Below are 17,535 nucleotides of genomic sequence, written 5' to 3'. Positions count from 1 at the left end.
GTAATTGATTGAATAAAATATGGTATGATAGTAAGTACTGCATGTATTTATAACGTGAATGAACTAAACTATTAAGCACTCATACACTAACAGAACTAACTACTAACTGTAAACCAGTATATACCTATACTAACTGTAAATGTAGTTACATTCAAATTGCATTCTGTCAAAAGTCTTGTTTTCTTATGTATAAATCTATAGCTGGTTTATTCTTCCTTCTATAGTCTGCCTCTCACAGTGTTGACTCTAGAGCCAAACAGTGTAGTCATTTTCTTTCATGGTGAATAGATTTGGTATTTCTGACTGTTGCCACTATTCTCCAGCTTTCAGTGCTAATGGAAGTTCATCAGAGAATGCAAGAATTGGTCCACAGAGATATCATGATACAACTGGCAGCAGAAGTGGCCACAGATTTCCCCATCATCCTCCACAGTACCATAGCTTTCATCATCAAGTACAGCCTGCACAATTGATCAGAGGTCACTCCTTCAACATTCATCCTCCCCTAACTGCACCTTCGTATAGAGTTCCAACAAATCCTTCACACGGTTTTTCAATCCTCATGCATGATGCGTTTGAGATGGGTGCTAGGCGTCCTGGCTTTGCACCATTTGCAGGTGCTCGCATACACCTGTCTCATAGAGGCAACTTGCACGAGATGATAACTCTTATACATCAAAATCTTCCTCCTGCGGTCTTTTTTCCTGGTGATGTAATATTTCTTATTTCTCTTTGTACTGCTTTTGGTACTTCATAGTCCATAGGACTTCATGATAGAATCCTAGGTTTACTATATTTTATTGTATTTTAAAAAATACATATATTGATTGTCTTATCTTATGCAGGATGTTGCTTTACTGGTTGACCATCATACTGATATGCACTTGGACACTGAAGATATGTCTTATGAGGCAAGTATACTATGCATAGCCTGATATTGTATTTTGTTAAATGTGGATTTGATATGAAGTCTAGGATACTTAATGACTATGGAAAACTTTAATTTGTTAACTCTTTGGAATTGGACAACAGGAGCTTCTTGAATTAGGTGAGCAGATTGGCAATGCAAAATCGGGTTTATCAGAGAAAACAATTACTAGTCAAATGAAGACCAAAACTTATATACTACCTACTAATGCAACTAACTTGGAGGAGGCAGCTTATAAGGAACAGGAAACTGATCTCTGCATAATATGCCTGGTGTGAATTTAAGCATCATGTTTCTTTCAATACTTCATTTTTGTCATTGATCCATCAAATGCCATACTTTTTGGGATAATTTTTCATTTGACTTTGAGGTACTAGAAGAGGGCTTATTCATTCAAGTTTGATGTATTAAAGCACATTTCTCTTTCCCCTATTAATTGGAATGCTTGTGTATGTTTTTCACAGGAAGAATATAAGAACAAAGAGAATATTGGAATTCTTCGATGCGAGCACGAATATCACGCAGATTGTTTTAGGAGATGGTTACTTGAGAAAAATGTCTGCCCCATGTGCAAATCAGTAGCATTGACTCCTGGAGAAAAACAATGAGATTTACATGTCTCTCTGTTCCTACATGCATACTTCTTAGCTGCTACATTTTCTCAAACGAATTCATACTTTTTTGTTATCTATATGAACTTGTACATATACACAGTTTCACTGTCCAACTCAATTATTTGATGGTACCCCTGCACCAGAAGATTTATATGTATATCAAGCAGTACAGACTTCTGCTGATATGCTAACTTTAGGCAATTACAATTTGCTAGTTTTTTGTTTCATTTTTTTTTATGTGAATGGTTGAATGTGCCATGTCCAAGTATAGAATGAAACCTTTTTATTCATATAAATAAAATTTTGTTTTTATATAATTAAAGTTTATAATAAATAAATGTTTGTATATATAAACTGTATTTTTGGATTTACAATAAATAATTTAAATTATTATAAGATTATTTTTAACAATAAATAATTTCTTTTAAAAAATGCTTAGATTTAAATATATTTTGTCCCTGATAATTGTTTGAATTTTTTTCCCTAAAGTTTTTTTAGATAGTGCTTTAAAAATTAAAATGAAACAATTTAGATAGCACTTTAGGGATCAAAAGCAACAAAAAAAATATTAGATACCAAAAAGTTTAAATAAATTATTAAGACCAAAAACATATTTAAGTCTTAAAAATTAAAATTCAGATTAGAGATAAATAAAACATGATAGACGGAAAGAGATAGTGTTAAGACAAATTCCCTTAGGAAGCTAATATTTTAATGATTATAAACCATTGTGAAGCAAAACGGCAAGTGATTGAACTTAGTTACTAATGTTTCTTTTAAGTGTTCTTAGTTTGGACAAGACATATTTAGAAGCATGGTGCAAGAGTGAAGCATAGGTCTATAATGGAAGCTTTTCATGACAGATTTTGCAATCAAAAGTAGGACTAGAGAAGAGGAACTATTCAGAATAAGGAAATATGAGACGTTACACATGATTTAAGGATCATTAGAAGCTTTATTGCAAGTGAGTTAGTTATGCCAAATGTGTATAAGGATCATTAGAAGCTCTATTGCAAGTGGGTTAGTTATGACAAATGTGTATAACCAATTCAAGAGCACACTCAAGTCAGAACATGCATAGTGTTTGAACAAACGTTGACCCTGAAACTAAATTCCTTATTATTTTTTATGATTTCAATGAAAAGAACTCAATGAAACAATTATCCTCGTCAAAGAACCAACAATGTGTATGTTATTTTATATGACAAGTTTTAGTAAAATTTGAATTTCACTAAGTAATTATTTATTTTAAAAACAAATTGCGACATAAACATTACATATCCGTGACATTAATGAGAGAAACTATTTTTAATAATGACAAATTCTTTAATGAACTAAAACTTAATTAATCCTTGAATTTAAGGTTTAGTTGGTGTAATTTTAAATTTTAGTAAAAGACTCCTTAGTCCTATAGTTTTCTCATTCCGGCATCTGTTATTCCTGGTCTCACCTGTGAAGCAAAGTAGGACAAGGGACTTTTGAGTTATCCTGTTTTGGTTTTGGAAAGCAATTCATGAAGTGACAATCAGATCTGTTAAGATAGTTTTCAAGCATTCTATGAGTTAAGGAGGTGACTAAGCAAGCCCTATTGCAGTCCTAAGGAAGTCATAAGTAAACTCTCCTGGCCAGTTAGTTGAAAAGCCAGGAGTGAAGCTGTCTAGTTCTTATCCTTGTCATTCCTATCCTAATGCCTTAGCTTCCGCCTTCCCTTCTTAATCTCTTTCATTTCATGTCGATCCAGCCTCTCCTCGGTACCGGGCTAAGAATAGAAGCGAAACGTTTTAGTTATGCAATTCTGTTAACTACGAGTACGAGATTACAACAGAGTGAACAGACACTGCGCCGTGCTTGTGTTGATGCTAACACCAACCCCAAACCGTCCCTCCCATTCCGATGCATGCGTGTACCTTCTCCAATCTGCAATCAAATCACGAGACCCATTCATCGGAAGATGCATTCACGCTCGAATCATCAAACACGGCCTTTGCTACCGCGGCGGCTTCCTCACAAACAACCTCCTCAACCTCTACGTCAAAACCGGCTCCTCCTCCGACGCCCATCGCCTGTTCGATGAAATGCCCCTTAAGACCTCCTTCTCATGGAACTCCATTCTCTCCGCGCATGCCAAGGCTGGCAACTTGGACTCCGCGCGACGAGTGTTTAATGAAATTCCCCAACCAGATTCTGTGTCCTGGACCACCATGATAGTGGGGTATAACCACTTGGGTCTTTTCAAAAGCGCTGTTCACGCGTTTCTCCGAATGGTTTCCTCTGGAATTTCGCCGACCCAGTTAACGTTTACCAATGTTCTTGCCTCATGTGCTGCAGCTCAGGCTCTGGATGTTGGAAAGAAGGTTCATTCCTTTGTCGTAAAACTGGGGCAATCCGGGGTTGTTCCCGTGGCAAACTCACTGCTTAACATGTATGCAAAGTGTGGTGATTCTGTTATGGCAAAGGTTGTTTTTGACCGGATGAGGCTGAAGGATACATCAACTTGGAATACTATGTTTCTATGCATATGCAGTTTTGTCAATTTGACCTTGCACTTGCACTCTTTGATCAAATGACTGACCCAGATATTGTCTCTTGGAATTCCATCATCACTGGGTACTGTCATCAGGGGTATGACATCAAAGCCTTGGAAACATTTTCTTTTATGCTCAAGAGTTCGTCTTTGAAGCCGGATAAGTTCACCTTGGGAAGTGTTCTGTCAGCTTGTGCCAATCGTGAAAGCTTGAAACTTGGGAAACAAATCCATGCACATATTGTAAGAGCCGATGTTGACATCGCTGGGGCAGTGGGGAATGCCCTGATCTCAATGTATGCGAAATTGGGTGCTGTTGAAGTTGCTCATAGGATTGTAGAAATAACCAGTACTCCAAGTCTTAATGTTATAGCATTCACGTCACTGTTGGATGGCTATTTCAAAATTGGGGATATAGACCCTGCAAGAGCGATATTTGATTCATTGAAGCACCGTGATGTAGTTGCCTGGATTGCCGTGATTGTTGGTTATGCACAGAATGGCTTAATTAGTGATGCTTTGGTGCTGTTTAGGTTAATGATTAGAGAAGGTCCAAAGCCAAACAACTATACCCTGGCAGCGATATTAAGTGTCATTTCAAGTTTGGCTTCTCTGGATCATGGTAAGCAGCTTCATGCAGTTGCCATTAGATTGGAAGAAGTATGTAATGAATGTAACAGTAAAATGGACAAGGGAAAGTTGCACTTTATTGATGATAACTAACTCTGAGTTTTCAGTGTAAAAATTCAGAGTAAAGTACAAGAAGAAATTGCAGGAAAAGAAGTATCAGAGTAGAGAGAATAATCAGGGAGAAGGAGCAAATTCATACATCATACCTCATGCCTACTACATTCCACTATTGCTCTATTTATTCCCCTCATTCTGTTAGCTTCCAGCTTGGCCTCCTCACTCTCTTTCCACGTCCCAATTCCGCATCATCCGGAAGTTTGTTATTCATGCCTTCCACTATGCGTGACTCATCATCCTTGCTCTCATGCCCCGCACGTGCTCCACTAGCCGTTACATTACCTTCCCCTTTAAAATCAACCTTGTCCTCAAGGTTGAAAGTAGGATAGCTTGCCTTAATGTCCTCAATGTCTTCCCAGGTTGCTTCTTCCTGCACCCCGTTCTCCCACTGCACCAGTATCTGATCAATTTGAGTTGTGCCCCTTAATAATTTGCGATTTGCAAGTATCTGCACTGGTTGCATTACTGGCCCCATTTCAGTAACTGTCAAGGGCAATGGCAGGTAAGGTTCTGAAGAATTTCCTTTGAACAACTTGAGCTGAGACACATGAAAAACTGGATGAATTCTTGCTGTGTCTGGCAACTCCAGTTTATAAGCAACTGTGCCTATTTTGGCTATGATTTTGAAAGGACCAAAATATTTCATAGCTAGCTTCTGATTCTTTCTCAACACAGCAGAATGCTGTCTATATGGTTGCAGCTTAACCAATACGTGATCACCCACCTTCATAGATACTTCTTGTCTCTTCTTGTCAGCTTGCGTCTTCATGACTTGTTGTGCTCTGGCCAGATTGTTCTTGAGCTTAGCTAACAAGTTATCTCTGTTGATCAATTGTTCTCTTAACTCCACCGGATCTAAAGTAGTACAAGGCTGTCTGGTAAGTGTAGGAGGCTCTCTTCCATATAATGCTTTGAACGGAGTCAATCCCAAGCTAGTGTGGAATGCAGTGTTATACCAGAATTCTGACCATGGTAGAGCTTTGACCCATCCTTTGGGATTCTCATAAGTAAAACACCTAAGATACATCTCCAGGCATTTGTTCAGAATTTCAGATTGCCCATCTGTTTGTGGGTGATATGCTGATGACATAGCTAGTGTAGTGCCTTGTAATTTGAATAAATTCTGCCTAAAAGAACTAGTGAAAACTCTATCTCTATCAGACACGATGGATTTTGGAATGCCGTGCAGCTTCACTATATTGTTCATGAAAGTTTCAGCAACTGACTTACTACTGTAATCAGCTTTTAGAGGTAGGAAGTGAGCATATTTAGTGAGTCTATCCACTACCACCATAATGACAGAATAACCATTAACACTAGGCAAACCTGTGATAAAATCCATAGCTACATCTTCCCAAACTTGCTGTGGAATGGGCAAAGGCTGCAGTAGTCCTGAGGGCAGTGTGTTACTCACTTTTGCTTGTTGACAAATCACACAATTCTGTACATACTCTTTGACATGTTCCTGCATCTTGGGCCAGTAAAATTGAGCCTTCAATCTTGCTAGTGTTCTTGTAATCCCCGCATGGCCACCAATGGGTGAACTATGGTACTCTTGCAAAATTCTTTGAACCATCTCTTCTTCCACTGGAATGACTAGTCTGTCTTTCCAATACAATAACCCTTCTCTTACTGCATAATGACTGGCTTCATTAGAGGACCTGTAATCCTCCATTAACTGCTTGAGGTGAGGATTTGCAGTTAGTTTACTTCTTAGCTCTTCTAGGAACAGCGAATGGGGCTCAGACCAGGCTAACAGGAACATTCTGGATAAGGCATCAGCTGCTTGATTATCTCTACCAGGCTTGTATTCAATTTTGAAATCATACCCCAAAAATTTGTGTAACCATGCTTGTTGTTCAGGGGTTTGAAGAGACTGATCCATCAAGCTTTTCAAGCTTCTCTGATCTGTTCTAATGATAAACTTATTGCCTAATAAGTAGTGTCTGAACTTAGCCAATGCTTCTGTAATGGCTAGCAATTCCCTGGTGTAAGCAGATTGCTTTTGCATTCGAGGTGCTAATTTTTTTGAAAAATATGCTATAGGATGACCATTCTGACCCAACACTGCTCCTACTCCAATTCCCGATGCATCAGTCTCCAAAATGAATGGTTGTGTAAAATCAGGTAAGGCTAGCACTGGTGCTATAGTCATGGCATTTTTGAGCTTAAGGAAAGCTGCTTCTGCTTCAGAATTCCACACAAAATTATCTTTCTTTAACAAATCTGTTAAAGGTGCAGCAATGTGGGCATAGGCTTTGATGAATCTTCTATAGTATCCTGTCAAGCCAAGAAACCCTCTCAATTGTTTGACATTGGTAGGAGGAGGCCACTCCAAAACTGCCTGGACTTTAGTGCTTTCCATGGACACACCCTTGCCTGATACCTGGTGTCCCAAGTAATCAACCTCTGAAGCTCCAAAAGAACATTTTGACAATCTGGCATACAATTGATGTTGTTGTAATATTTGTAACACTGCCTCTAAGTGTTTGAGATGATCATGCCAAGAAGAGCTAAATACCAAAATATCATCAAAGAATACTAACACAAACTTCCTTAAGGCAGACTGAAATACCTTATTCATCAGAGATTGGAAAGTGGCTGGTGCATTAGTGAGCCCAAATGGCATTACCAACCATTCATAATGGCCATGGTGGGTTCTGAAGGCAGTTTTGGCTCTGTCCTCAGGTTTTACCATAATCTGATGGTAACCTGACCTCAAATCCAGCTTAGAAAAATATTGGGCTCCATATAACTCATCAAGTAATTCATCCACTGTTGGCATGGGAAAACTGTCTTTCACAGTAATGGCATTGAGAGCCCTATAGTCAGTACAAAATCTCCAACTCCCATCTTTCTTTTTGACCAACAGAATTGGTGAAGAGAAAGGGCTGGTACTTGGTTGTATGATGCCTTGATCAAGCATTTCTTGAACCATTTTTTCTATTTGTTCTTTCTGTGTGTGTGGATATCTGTAAGGTCTCACCTTAACAGGCTCTGATCCTTGCTTCAGTGGAATGGCATGATCCTGTTCTCTTGGGGGTGGTAGTGAAGAAGGCACTTTGAACACTTGAGCATAAGTGTGTAGTAATATGGCAATTTCAGGGTCCATATCTGTAGGTAACTCCAGCAATGTATCTCCAGGTACTTCATTTTGTAACCATTGAATTGCAAAACATTCTTCTATTGCATCAGTGTTATGCAATCTTCTGAAATGATGAAATTGGGCTGGACTGGGTTCCATAGTACCTTCCCCTTGCAGGGTAATGAAATGACCATTTTGAAAGAATTTAAGAGTCAATGCTGCATAATCAGCAACATGAGGGCCCAATGTTGCTAACCAAGTTGATCCTAAGATCACATCCGCACCAGAAATTTGTAATAGATACACAGGTACTTTAACTTCTTGACCCTGAATATGTAAGGGTAATTGCTGAATCATACCCTCTGCCTGTAACGTCTGACCATTGCCAACCAATACTCTGAGGTTGGGAGCTGGCTCAATTGGAAGCTTCAACACTTGAGCTACTCTTGGTTGAATGAAGTTATCCGAGCTGCCTCCATCCACTAAAATCTTGACCCTTATACTACCCACCTGGCCTGTAAATCTAATGGTGCCAACTCCATTAGACCCTTTCATAGCATTGAGTGACAGGTGGTGAGTTTCAGTTTCATTACTTCCTTCTTCACCTTCCTCTATAGTTGCCTGGTTTTGATCTGACTGTAGCTCTTCATCATCCTCAAGCTGGAGCAACATGACTTGTCTGTTGGGACATTTGTGAGCTGGAGAAAACTTTTCATCACAGAAATAGCACAAGTTTTTCTCCCTTCTCAGCTGGATTTCTGCTGGAGAGATTTTTTTGATGTTTTGGTTTCTAGGGTTAAAAGGTTTGATCTGAGGAGTGGGTAAGAGAGGTGGAAGGTTGGGCTTAGTGGTGTGATCAAATTTTTGGGAATTTTGGTTGTTTTTGTGGTTGAATGAAGTGTTTTGGCTATAATTTCTGGCTAAGTTGGTCATTTGGTTAGGTTTTTTGTTGGCTATATATTTTTCTTCAAATAATTTGGCTAAGGCCACTGCTTTGCTCAGGGTCCTAGGTTCCATGGCTTTCACATCCCTTCTAATTTCATCTTGCAAGCCACTAATAAAGCAATCAAGAATAGCTGCTGGGCTTAAACCATCGACTCTATTCATTAACGCAGTAAATTGTATATAAAATTCATTCACAGATGCAGACTGAGCTAGTTTGAACAAGGTAGCTCGAGGACAGTCATAAGCGGATGGGCCAAAATCAAGTTCTAGAGCTCGAGTAAGAGCTTGCCATGACAGCAATGGATCAGTTTTTTGCATCATTTGATACCAAGGTACCACATCATGATCTAAGTGCACAGACGCTATGAGTAATCTATCAGCATCAGGAGTAGCATAGTAATCGAAAAACTATTCTGCCTTAAATATCCAGTCCATTACGTTATTTCCATCAAATCGAGGAAAATCCAGTTTGACAGATCTCACCTGAAAAGGAGTCCTCGTTTGTTCTTTGTTTGAGTTCGATGCACCATGGGAAGACACCGGAATGGATTGTAGTCGTTGCAGGATTTGCGTCATAGCAGAATTGAGCTGTGTAATCTGTGACTCATTTGCTATCTGAATCGCTTCCATCCTTTCCATATGAGCGTGGTTAGCACCTTCCAAACGCTCGATCTGACGATGGAAGTCCTCACTGACACGCGTAATGGCATCAGCATTTTTTTCAATTCTGCATAGATCTCTTTCATGCGTGTGTTGTCTGCCATGATGAGATGAAAGCACCAATGTAATGAATGTAACAGTAAAATGGACAAGGGAAAGTTGCACTTTATTGATGATAACTAACTCTAAGTTTTCAGTGTAAAAATTCAGAGTAAAGTACAAGAAGAAATTGCAGGAAAAGAAGTATCAGAGTAGAGAGAATAATCAGGGAGAAGGAGCAAATTCATACATCATACCTCATGCCTACTACATTCCACTATTGCTCTATTTATTCCCCTCATTCTATTAGCTTCCAGCTTGGCCTCCTCACTCTCTTTCCACGTCCCAATTCCGCATCATCCGGAAGTTTGTTATTCATGCCTTCCACTATGCGTGACTCATCATCCTTGCTCTCATGCCCCGCACGTGCTCCACTAGCCATTACAAAGTATCATCAGTTTCTGTGGGTAATGCTTTGATTACCATGTACTCTAGATCTGGTAGCATCAAAGATGCTAGAAAAATATTCAATCACATATGCTCCTACAGGGATACATTGACTTGGACTTCCATGATTTTAGCTCTAGCTCAACATGGTCTTGGAAATGAGGCCATAGAACTGTTTGAAAAGATGCTGAGAATTAACCTAAAGCCTGATCACATTACTTATGTTGGTGTGTTGTCTGCTTGCACGCATGTGGGATTGGTAGAACAGGGTAAAAGTTACTTTAATTTGATGAAAAATGTTCATAACATTGAACCCACTTCTAGCCACTATGCATGCATGATTGACCTGCTTGGACGTGCTGGATTGCTTGAAGAAGCATATAATTTTATTAGAAATATGCCTATTGAGGGCGAGCCCTGGTGCAGCGGTAAAGTTGTGCCTTGGTGACTTGTTGGTCATGGGTTCGAATCCGGAAACAGCCTTTTTGCATATGCAAGGGTAAGGCTGCGTACAACATCCCTCCCCCATACCTTCGCATAGCGAAGAGCCTCAGGGCAATGGGGTACGAAGTTTTTATGCCTATTGAACCAGATGTTGTAGCTTGGGGTTCGTTTTTGTCTTCGTGTAGGGTTCATAAATATGTTGATTTGGCTAAAGTGGCTGCTGAAAAATTGCTTCTTATTGATCCCAATAATAGTGGGGCTTACTCAGCGCTTGCTAATACACTTTCAGCCTGTGGTAAATGGGAGGATGCTGCTAAGGTTAGGAAGTCAATGAAGGACAAAGCAGTAAAGAAAGAACAAGGATTCAGTTGGGTTCAAATCAAGAACAATGTCCATATTTTTGGGGTTGAGGATGCTCTTCACCCGCAAAGAGATGCAATCTACCGTATGATTTCCAAAATATGGAAGGAGATAAAGAAAATGGGCTTCATTCCTGAATATTAAAAATAGTCTCTCTCATTAATGTCACGGATATGTAATGTCTTATTAATAACAAGGAATCACCTGGGAAACGTGGTGACTTATCAATTCATTTAGCAGCTCGGGCAGGGAACTTGAGTAGAGTGAAAGAGATAATTCAAAACTATTCTAATTATGAGACAAAAGATTTGTTGGCAAAGCAGAACCTAGAGGGGGAGACCCCTCTTTATGTTGCTTCAGCGAACGGACATGCTTTGGTTATTCGTGAGATACTGAAGTACTTGGACCTGCAAACTGTTTCTATTGCAGCCAAAAATGGCTATGATCCATTCCATATTGCTGCAAAGCAGGGCCATCTTGGTAAGATACAACATGGCATTATGTTTGGGCCTAAGGTCCCTATAATTTTTTCTTTTCTTTCCTTTGTTTTTGATTTTGTGAACAATTTTACTATGTAAATGAATGGAGCTTAGTACCCTAAAAAGATTGTGCCTGGGTGTGATATCTCACTTATTGCTTCTTAGTTAATTAAGATGTAAACCAAGACCCAAAATCCATACTGTTCTTTCAGTCTTTTTCCATAAATTTGTATGAGTAAGCAGCAAGTTGGATTTGTCAACATTTGACTTGTTTAAGAAAGTTGTTTTTCATTTGTGTTTCCTAGTTAAAGAAACAATCAGTGTCCAGGAATTATTCTATCCTTCCCTCCATCCTCACCCCAGCCTGTGCAATTCTCCCTCTTTATCCATATTGAAAATGAAGGAAAAAAATGAAGTTAGAGAAGGCAGAAAGATAGTTGTATCATTGTGGCTTCTCAGTTAATTGACATGAAGATCTGGTTAAGATTATAGTTTATTATTTACTACTGTATATTTGGCTTCAATGGTTTTACTGTGTTTCCTTTCAGATAGTGTAAGTTTCAGATAAACTACCATGGGTGAGAAGCCAGGGTATGGAGAACCAAAGATATTTTTCACAAATAGTATGCCTGTTACTCCATTCTCTGTTTATATCTCCGACTAAGAAAAAAAAAAATCTTGCAGAGGTGCTGAGAGAACTACTGCACTCCTTTCCCAACTTGGCCATGACCACAGATTTGTCCAACTCAACTGCTTTACACACAGCTGCGACTCAAGGTCATATTGATGTGGTTAATCTTCTTCTGGAATCAGATTCTAACCTTGCTAAAATAGCCAGGAATAATGGTAAAACTGTCCTCCACTCTGCAGCTAGAATGGGGCATTTGGAAGTTGTGAAAGCTTTACTAAACAAGGATTGAAGCACTGGATTTAGGACTGATAAGAAAGGTCAAACTGCACTACACATGGCTGTGAAAGGGCAAAATGAAGAAATTTTGATGGAATTGGTAAAACCTGACCCAGCAGTTTTGAGTCTGGAAGATAATAAAGGAAATACAGCATTGCACATTGCCACAAAGAAGGGCCGTACTCAGGTGATTCTTTATTCTTTTCTTATTCGTTCTGTATAAAGCTTATTAGCCATGATAAACTAATTATGTAGACAGTCTTTATTTCTGTTCAGCGATGAATGTGCATCCTTCCTTGTCTGTCATCTGATACTTGTTTTTGTGGATTAGAAATTAACATAAAATAGAGAAGTAAGCCACATTTTGGCTAATGCATGACTGTTAGCGGCCATATTGGCCCCTAAACAAAACAAAAGGTTTTAAATTGCAGATGCAGTTTCATTGTGGTCCTTGATATTGCAGACGAATGTGGCTGATGCAGGTGCAATGTGGTTATTGAGACCCCAAAAACCTTGACATTTTAGCCGAAATCACAGTTGCAGATTGATTTTTAGTACCTTGAAACAAAAATGAGCAGTAGCTTACTTGTTACTTTTATTTTTTCTTGTTTGCTCAATGATGTACTAGGACCCATTAGGGGACCTCAGTTTCAAGGTCAGAGCTATGGGTTTTGACTTGAGGGTTCCATGGACTAATTTTACATTTTGAGGGGCCATTCATTAAATTAATGGAAAACTTCCATCGGTAAAAAATATAAAATCCTAACCCTAATCTTTGTTAGTTTTATAGTTTTCTGCATGGTATATGCTTAAGCATCCAAATTTACATGGTCTCTGTCTTATGAATCCTCAACAAGGCTTTAGTTAAAGCTTTTTTTTTTACCATCCTACCAGGCTACCACCCTATTATCCGACCTTTAGAACTCCTCTTGGTACCCAGTAGCCATGCAGTGTCCCCATTAGTAAAATTATTTGATGGAATTGTCTTAATCCTTTCCACCAGGACCAAATATTGTCAGCAGATCACTCTCAAATACTTCTCATGTTGCTCCATATTAAACACAATCCTCTATGGCCCTTTATTGGCCTCCCCTTCCATGTGAAAGAAAGTGGTTAGAGGCACTTCTTGATCTATTGGTATTCCTTGCATTGAAGGAATTGCTTCATGTGTGGAGCCATTCAGTGGGTTCAACCCTCTCTTCTTGGGAAATTCTTTCATGTGTGAACATAAATGCCACCAAGATGAGTTCAATTCTGAAGATGCGCCATCAACAACTAATAAGAACCTTGGGAGAGCCACGCCACAAAAGCTAGCTTTTGTAGTTGGTGTCTTGGAGAGCCTAAGGCCTATAAACCTCACATTAGATTCCCATACCCAATGTGGGACTCAAGTCCCAAACCTTGGAAGTTGGAATTGGATCCTAGCACCACCACCCTTTTATTGGAGTTTACTAGCTTCTGGCCTTCTTCCATGAAAGTTTTTACTTTGCTTTTTGTTGATTTCTACTTCTGACATGGTGGTTTGCTTCATTTCCCTAGTTGCTAGGACAGTTTACTACGATATTTGTTTACTTTCTTTGAGCTGATCATGTTGAGATAACTTCTCGTCAAGCCTCTGTACCTATGTCTCCAACATCTTCAATTTCTGAGTGGCCATTTGGAACTGATACAACTTGTGATATGTTGTGATATGTATAAAAAATAAGAACTCAAGTTTGAGTATTATTCAGAATAACGATAGTTTGCTATTTGGGGTTGAACTTTGGATTAACTTATTTTGAACTCCAAAGCTTTTTGGTCGGAAATTGTTTCTTGAACATTTTAATTATAAGATATTCTGAAAGCAAACTAAGATAACCCAAAAGCGCTGTATTTACATTTGTGTAGTGTAGAGCATTAGTTTGTTTTCAGATGCATGCACCTACTGGCATGCAGACGAGTAAAATTTTCTAAACAAGTGTGAAAGTTGCGACTCTAATTGGTTTATGACAATCATCATTCAGTTTTATTCATACCTTGAAGGACCACAAACCTACCCCAGGATCAATAACTATTAACTAAGTTATACACAAGCTCAACTAACAAGTAATGATCCATCAAGATAAGAAATAAGAAAATAACATTGACTAGAAGATATTGTAACTCATCTACTGATTAACACCTGTATATTAAGTACCATGCTGGCCTCTTATTCCAAGTATATTGATTAGTTCCTTCAAGTCCTAGTAGTCGTGTTATGAGTTATGACAATGTATAGGAAAAATTAGTTCAATCCTCCTAAGTTATCCAAAATCAAATAAATAACCACCCGTGGCATGACAATTACAAATTTGACTTATCCCACAACTTTTAAGCCGTGTTTTCTTCTTCATATTCCTATATATGATAGACAGTAGAATCACTAGAGTTTTTCTCCTTTTATTTATTTACTCATTCATGATTTATTGTTAACAACATTCTTTTTCTACAAGTTTTGATGGTACACATATTTCAACAACTAGTATTTTAGCTCGTGCATTGCACGGACCAATTTTAATATCTTAATTTTATGATTGTAATTAATTATTTAAAAAAAATTATTAACATCATATAATTAAAATGAATAATAATCAATATATAGATTATAAGGACAAATATTTATGTCATAAAGAAATTCAAATTATAATTAAAACTATACTCTTGCATATTTAAATCACAGAATAGATCTTTATATACATTGATAGATATTTACAATGTTATGATCTCTAAAGTTAACATTATCACTACCCTACCTAAAAAAAAACATTACCAGTACCCTGTTTTTTATAGTCAATTGAGAGAAATGTAAAATTCTTCTGTTATTTGAAATTTGAGAAGACATAATGAGAATTTGAAAAGAGATAAAGAAATAATGACACTTTGAAGAAGATAAATGAACATGGTACTAAAATATTTTAAGAAGATAGTATTTTAAATTTGAATATACATACATATTACATATATATATATATATATATATATATATATTCAAAATTGGTTTATGATATTCAGTTACAGCTTGTTAAACCGTTCAATTATTATTAAAAGCAGCATAAGAGGATGTATCATATGTATATTAGGAGAGTATTTTATTTTGAAAAAAAAAAACATTTAAATAGATTTTCTATATCAGTTACAACCTTTTAAACTTGTCAGTTGATGTTAAAAATATAAAAGGATATACCATACCGCCTCATGTAATAAGAGTATTCAAATGAAAGTGAATGTAAGGGAAAGAGAGGAGAGTGGATGCCTAAAGAAGCAGATGATTTTACATGTTTATATATAGGAAGGGATATGACTATTGGCGGTCACTTACACATTAAAACACCGTTGCTACAGTAGCATGAAGTATCCCATTTATGGTGATCTGAAGTCTGAACAACAGCCCAGTGAATAATTGACCCCCTTTGTCTTGCATCACCCAAGCCACAAGATAAGACAACTTTGTGATTTTGTTAAAATTCCATTTACACAAACTCCCCTTGCTTTTATTACTCCTGATTGTTGTTTTTCTGGTTTTGCCTTCGTGATCTACCAGCATTGAATTTGATGGAGGCAGTTTTGTGCGTGCACACACAATTGAAACTTAAGGGAAGAATGTAAACTCAAAGGAAACATATGTAATATAAATTTATGACTTACGAACAGGCAGCATGATTCCAAGACTAAGTTTCAAGCATCTGACCTCTTTGTGATTTTTTCAATGTCTATCCTAAACTAGTCATTATTAATTGCAGAATGTACGCTGCTTGTTATCAATGGAGGGTATCAACATCAATGCTACAAACAAGGCTGGAGAGACTCCTCTTGATAAAAAAAAAAAAACTTCGTACCCCATTGCCCAGAGGCTCTTCGCTATGCGGAGGTATGGGGGAGGGATGTTGTACGCAGCCTTACCCTTGCATATGCAAAGAGGCTGTTTCCGGATTCGAACCCATGACCAACAAGTCACCAAGGCACAACTTTACCGCTGCACCAGGGCTCGCCCTCCGTATTGAGGGATGCTGGGGCTGCCAATTCTACTGATCAAAGGAAACCTCCAAATGCATCTAAGCAACTCAAGCAGACTGTCAGTGACATAAAGCATGATGTACAATCCCAACTCCAGCAGACACGTCAGAATGGCATGAGGGTCCAGAAAATTGCAAAGAAGCTGAAAAAGCTCCACATTAGTGGCTTGAACAACGTGATAACCTCTGCTACTGTTGTTGCCGTTCTTATTGCTACAGTTGCTTTTGCAGCCATCTTCACAGTCCCCGGTCAATACGTTGAAGGCAAAACACATGGATTTTCACTTGGGCAAGCAAATATAGCAAACAATGCAGCTTTCCTAATATTTTTTGTGTTTGACAGCATGGCATTGTTCATCTCTCTAGCAGTAGTGGTGGTTCAAACTTCTGTCGTTGTGATTGAGCAAAAGACAAAGAAGCAGCTTGTTTTTGTCATTAACAAGCTCATGTGGATGGCTTGCCTTTTCATTTCCATTGCCTTCATTTCTCTTACATACGTCGTGGTGGGATCACACTCCAGATGGCTTGCAATATATGCTACAGTGATTGGAAGCTTGATAATGCTCTCTACAATTGGCTCCATGTGCTATTGTGTAATTTTGCACAGGATGGAGGAGACAAAATTGAGAGCCGAGAGTCGATCGTTCTCCATGTCTCATGCATCAGACCAAGAGATTTTGAACAGTGAATACAAGAGAATGTACGCACTGTAGTCTGTAGTGTAGTTGATATATCTGAATGGAATGGCTTGTATTTCCATATTGTTGAAGTGATAATAGGTAGTTTATACTATCGGCATCAGATTACGAAATTAGACTTCAGATACCGTGAGAAAAGAGGGAAAGGAAGAAAATGGGTGGGGAATTCTCGTCACATTCACTCGTAAGTATAAAGGATGTTGTCAAATTTAGCATGACGTCAGTGAAATGATTATGGTGTTGAAGAATGAAAACTTGAGATGATATATCCATTTGTATTTACTCTTCTGTTTTATTATTAACTTGACTTGGCACCCGTATATAAGCTGAGAGTTAGAAATCCAATATCATTGTCTTTAGTAGCTCAAATATAATTCTTTTTTAGAAAACTTTCCCAACGTCAATTTATGATCCACATATGTTACGATAAGAAAAATATATAGCATGACACATAACATTGAATCCGTTTCAACTTCAGAACAATTAGTTCGGTACATATCATTGTGAAATAGTCAGGCCCAAAAACATTATAGTGGGATGACCCATGTTTTAATGTTATTTATAATAAATATTTTACTATTAGTTTTATATATTAATTAAATATTAGGATTTGGAAAACTTTAACAG

General features: G+C 37.9%; 2 protein-coding genes and 2 pseudogenes across 2 annotated transcripts; all 4 read left to right on the top strand.

The window, feature by feature from the left end:
• The first annotated feature begins 580 nt into the window (after nt 1-580).
• On the top strand, nt 581-1,560 carry LOC114405586 (probable E3 ubiquitin-protein ligase ZFP1). The gene is made up of 4 exons (XM_028368049.1): nt 581-712; nt 846-911; nt 1,033-1,200; nt 1,393-1,560. The coding sequence occupies exons 1-4, from the start codon at nt 581-583 to the stop codon at nt 1,534-1,536; spliced, it is 510 nt and encodes a 169-aa protein (XP_028223850.1). The 3' UTR covers nt 1,537-1,560.
• A 1,412-nt stretch (nt 1,561-2,972) lies between these two features.
• On the top strand, nt 2,973-11,098 carry LOC114405657 (annotated as a pseudogene).
• On the top strand, nt 10,481-11,098 carry LOC114405656 (pentatricopeptide repeat-containing protein At2g22070-like). Its single transcript, XM_028368100.1, has one exon. The coding sequence runs from the start codon at nt 10,548-10,550 to the stop codon at nt 10,935-10,937; it is 390 nt and encodes a 129-aa protein (XP_028223901.1). The 5' UTR covers nt 10,481-10,547; the 3' UTR covers nt 10,938-11,098.
• On the top strand, nt 10,979-17,253 carry LOC114405597 (annotated as a pseudogene).
• The last annotated feature ends 282 nt before the right edge of the window (nt 17,254-17,535 follow it).

Source organism: Glycine soja, chromosome 3 (assembly GCF_004193775.1).
Source record: "Glycine soja cultivar W05 chromosome 3, ASM419377v2, whole genome shotgun sequence".
Classification (NCBI taxonomy): domain Eukaryota; kingdom Viridiplantae; phylum Streptophyta; class Magnoliopsida; order Fabales; family Fabaceae; genus Glycine; species Glycine soja.
This window is presented reverse-complemented; position numbering and strand designations above follow the sequence as displayed.

Bases quoted from the DNA above. Each gene is read 5' to 3' on its own strand.
- LOC114405586 (XM_028368049.1), top strand. From the start codon at position 581: ATGGGTGCTAGGCGTCCTGGCTTTGCACCATTTGCAGGTGCTCGCATA. The intron at 713-845 runs GTAATATTTCTT...TATCTTATGCAG, and splicing joins CGGTCTTTTTTCCTGGTGAT to GATGTTGCTTTACTGGTTGA. The intron at 1,201-1,392 runs GTGTGAATTTAA...TGTTTTTCACAG, and splicing joins ATCTCTGCATAATATGCCTG to GAAGAATATAAGAACAAAGA.
- LOC114405656 (XM_028368100.1), top strand. From the start codon at position 10,548: ATGGGGTACGAAGTTTTTATGCCTATTGAACCAGATGTTGTAGCTTGG.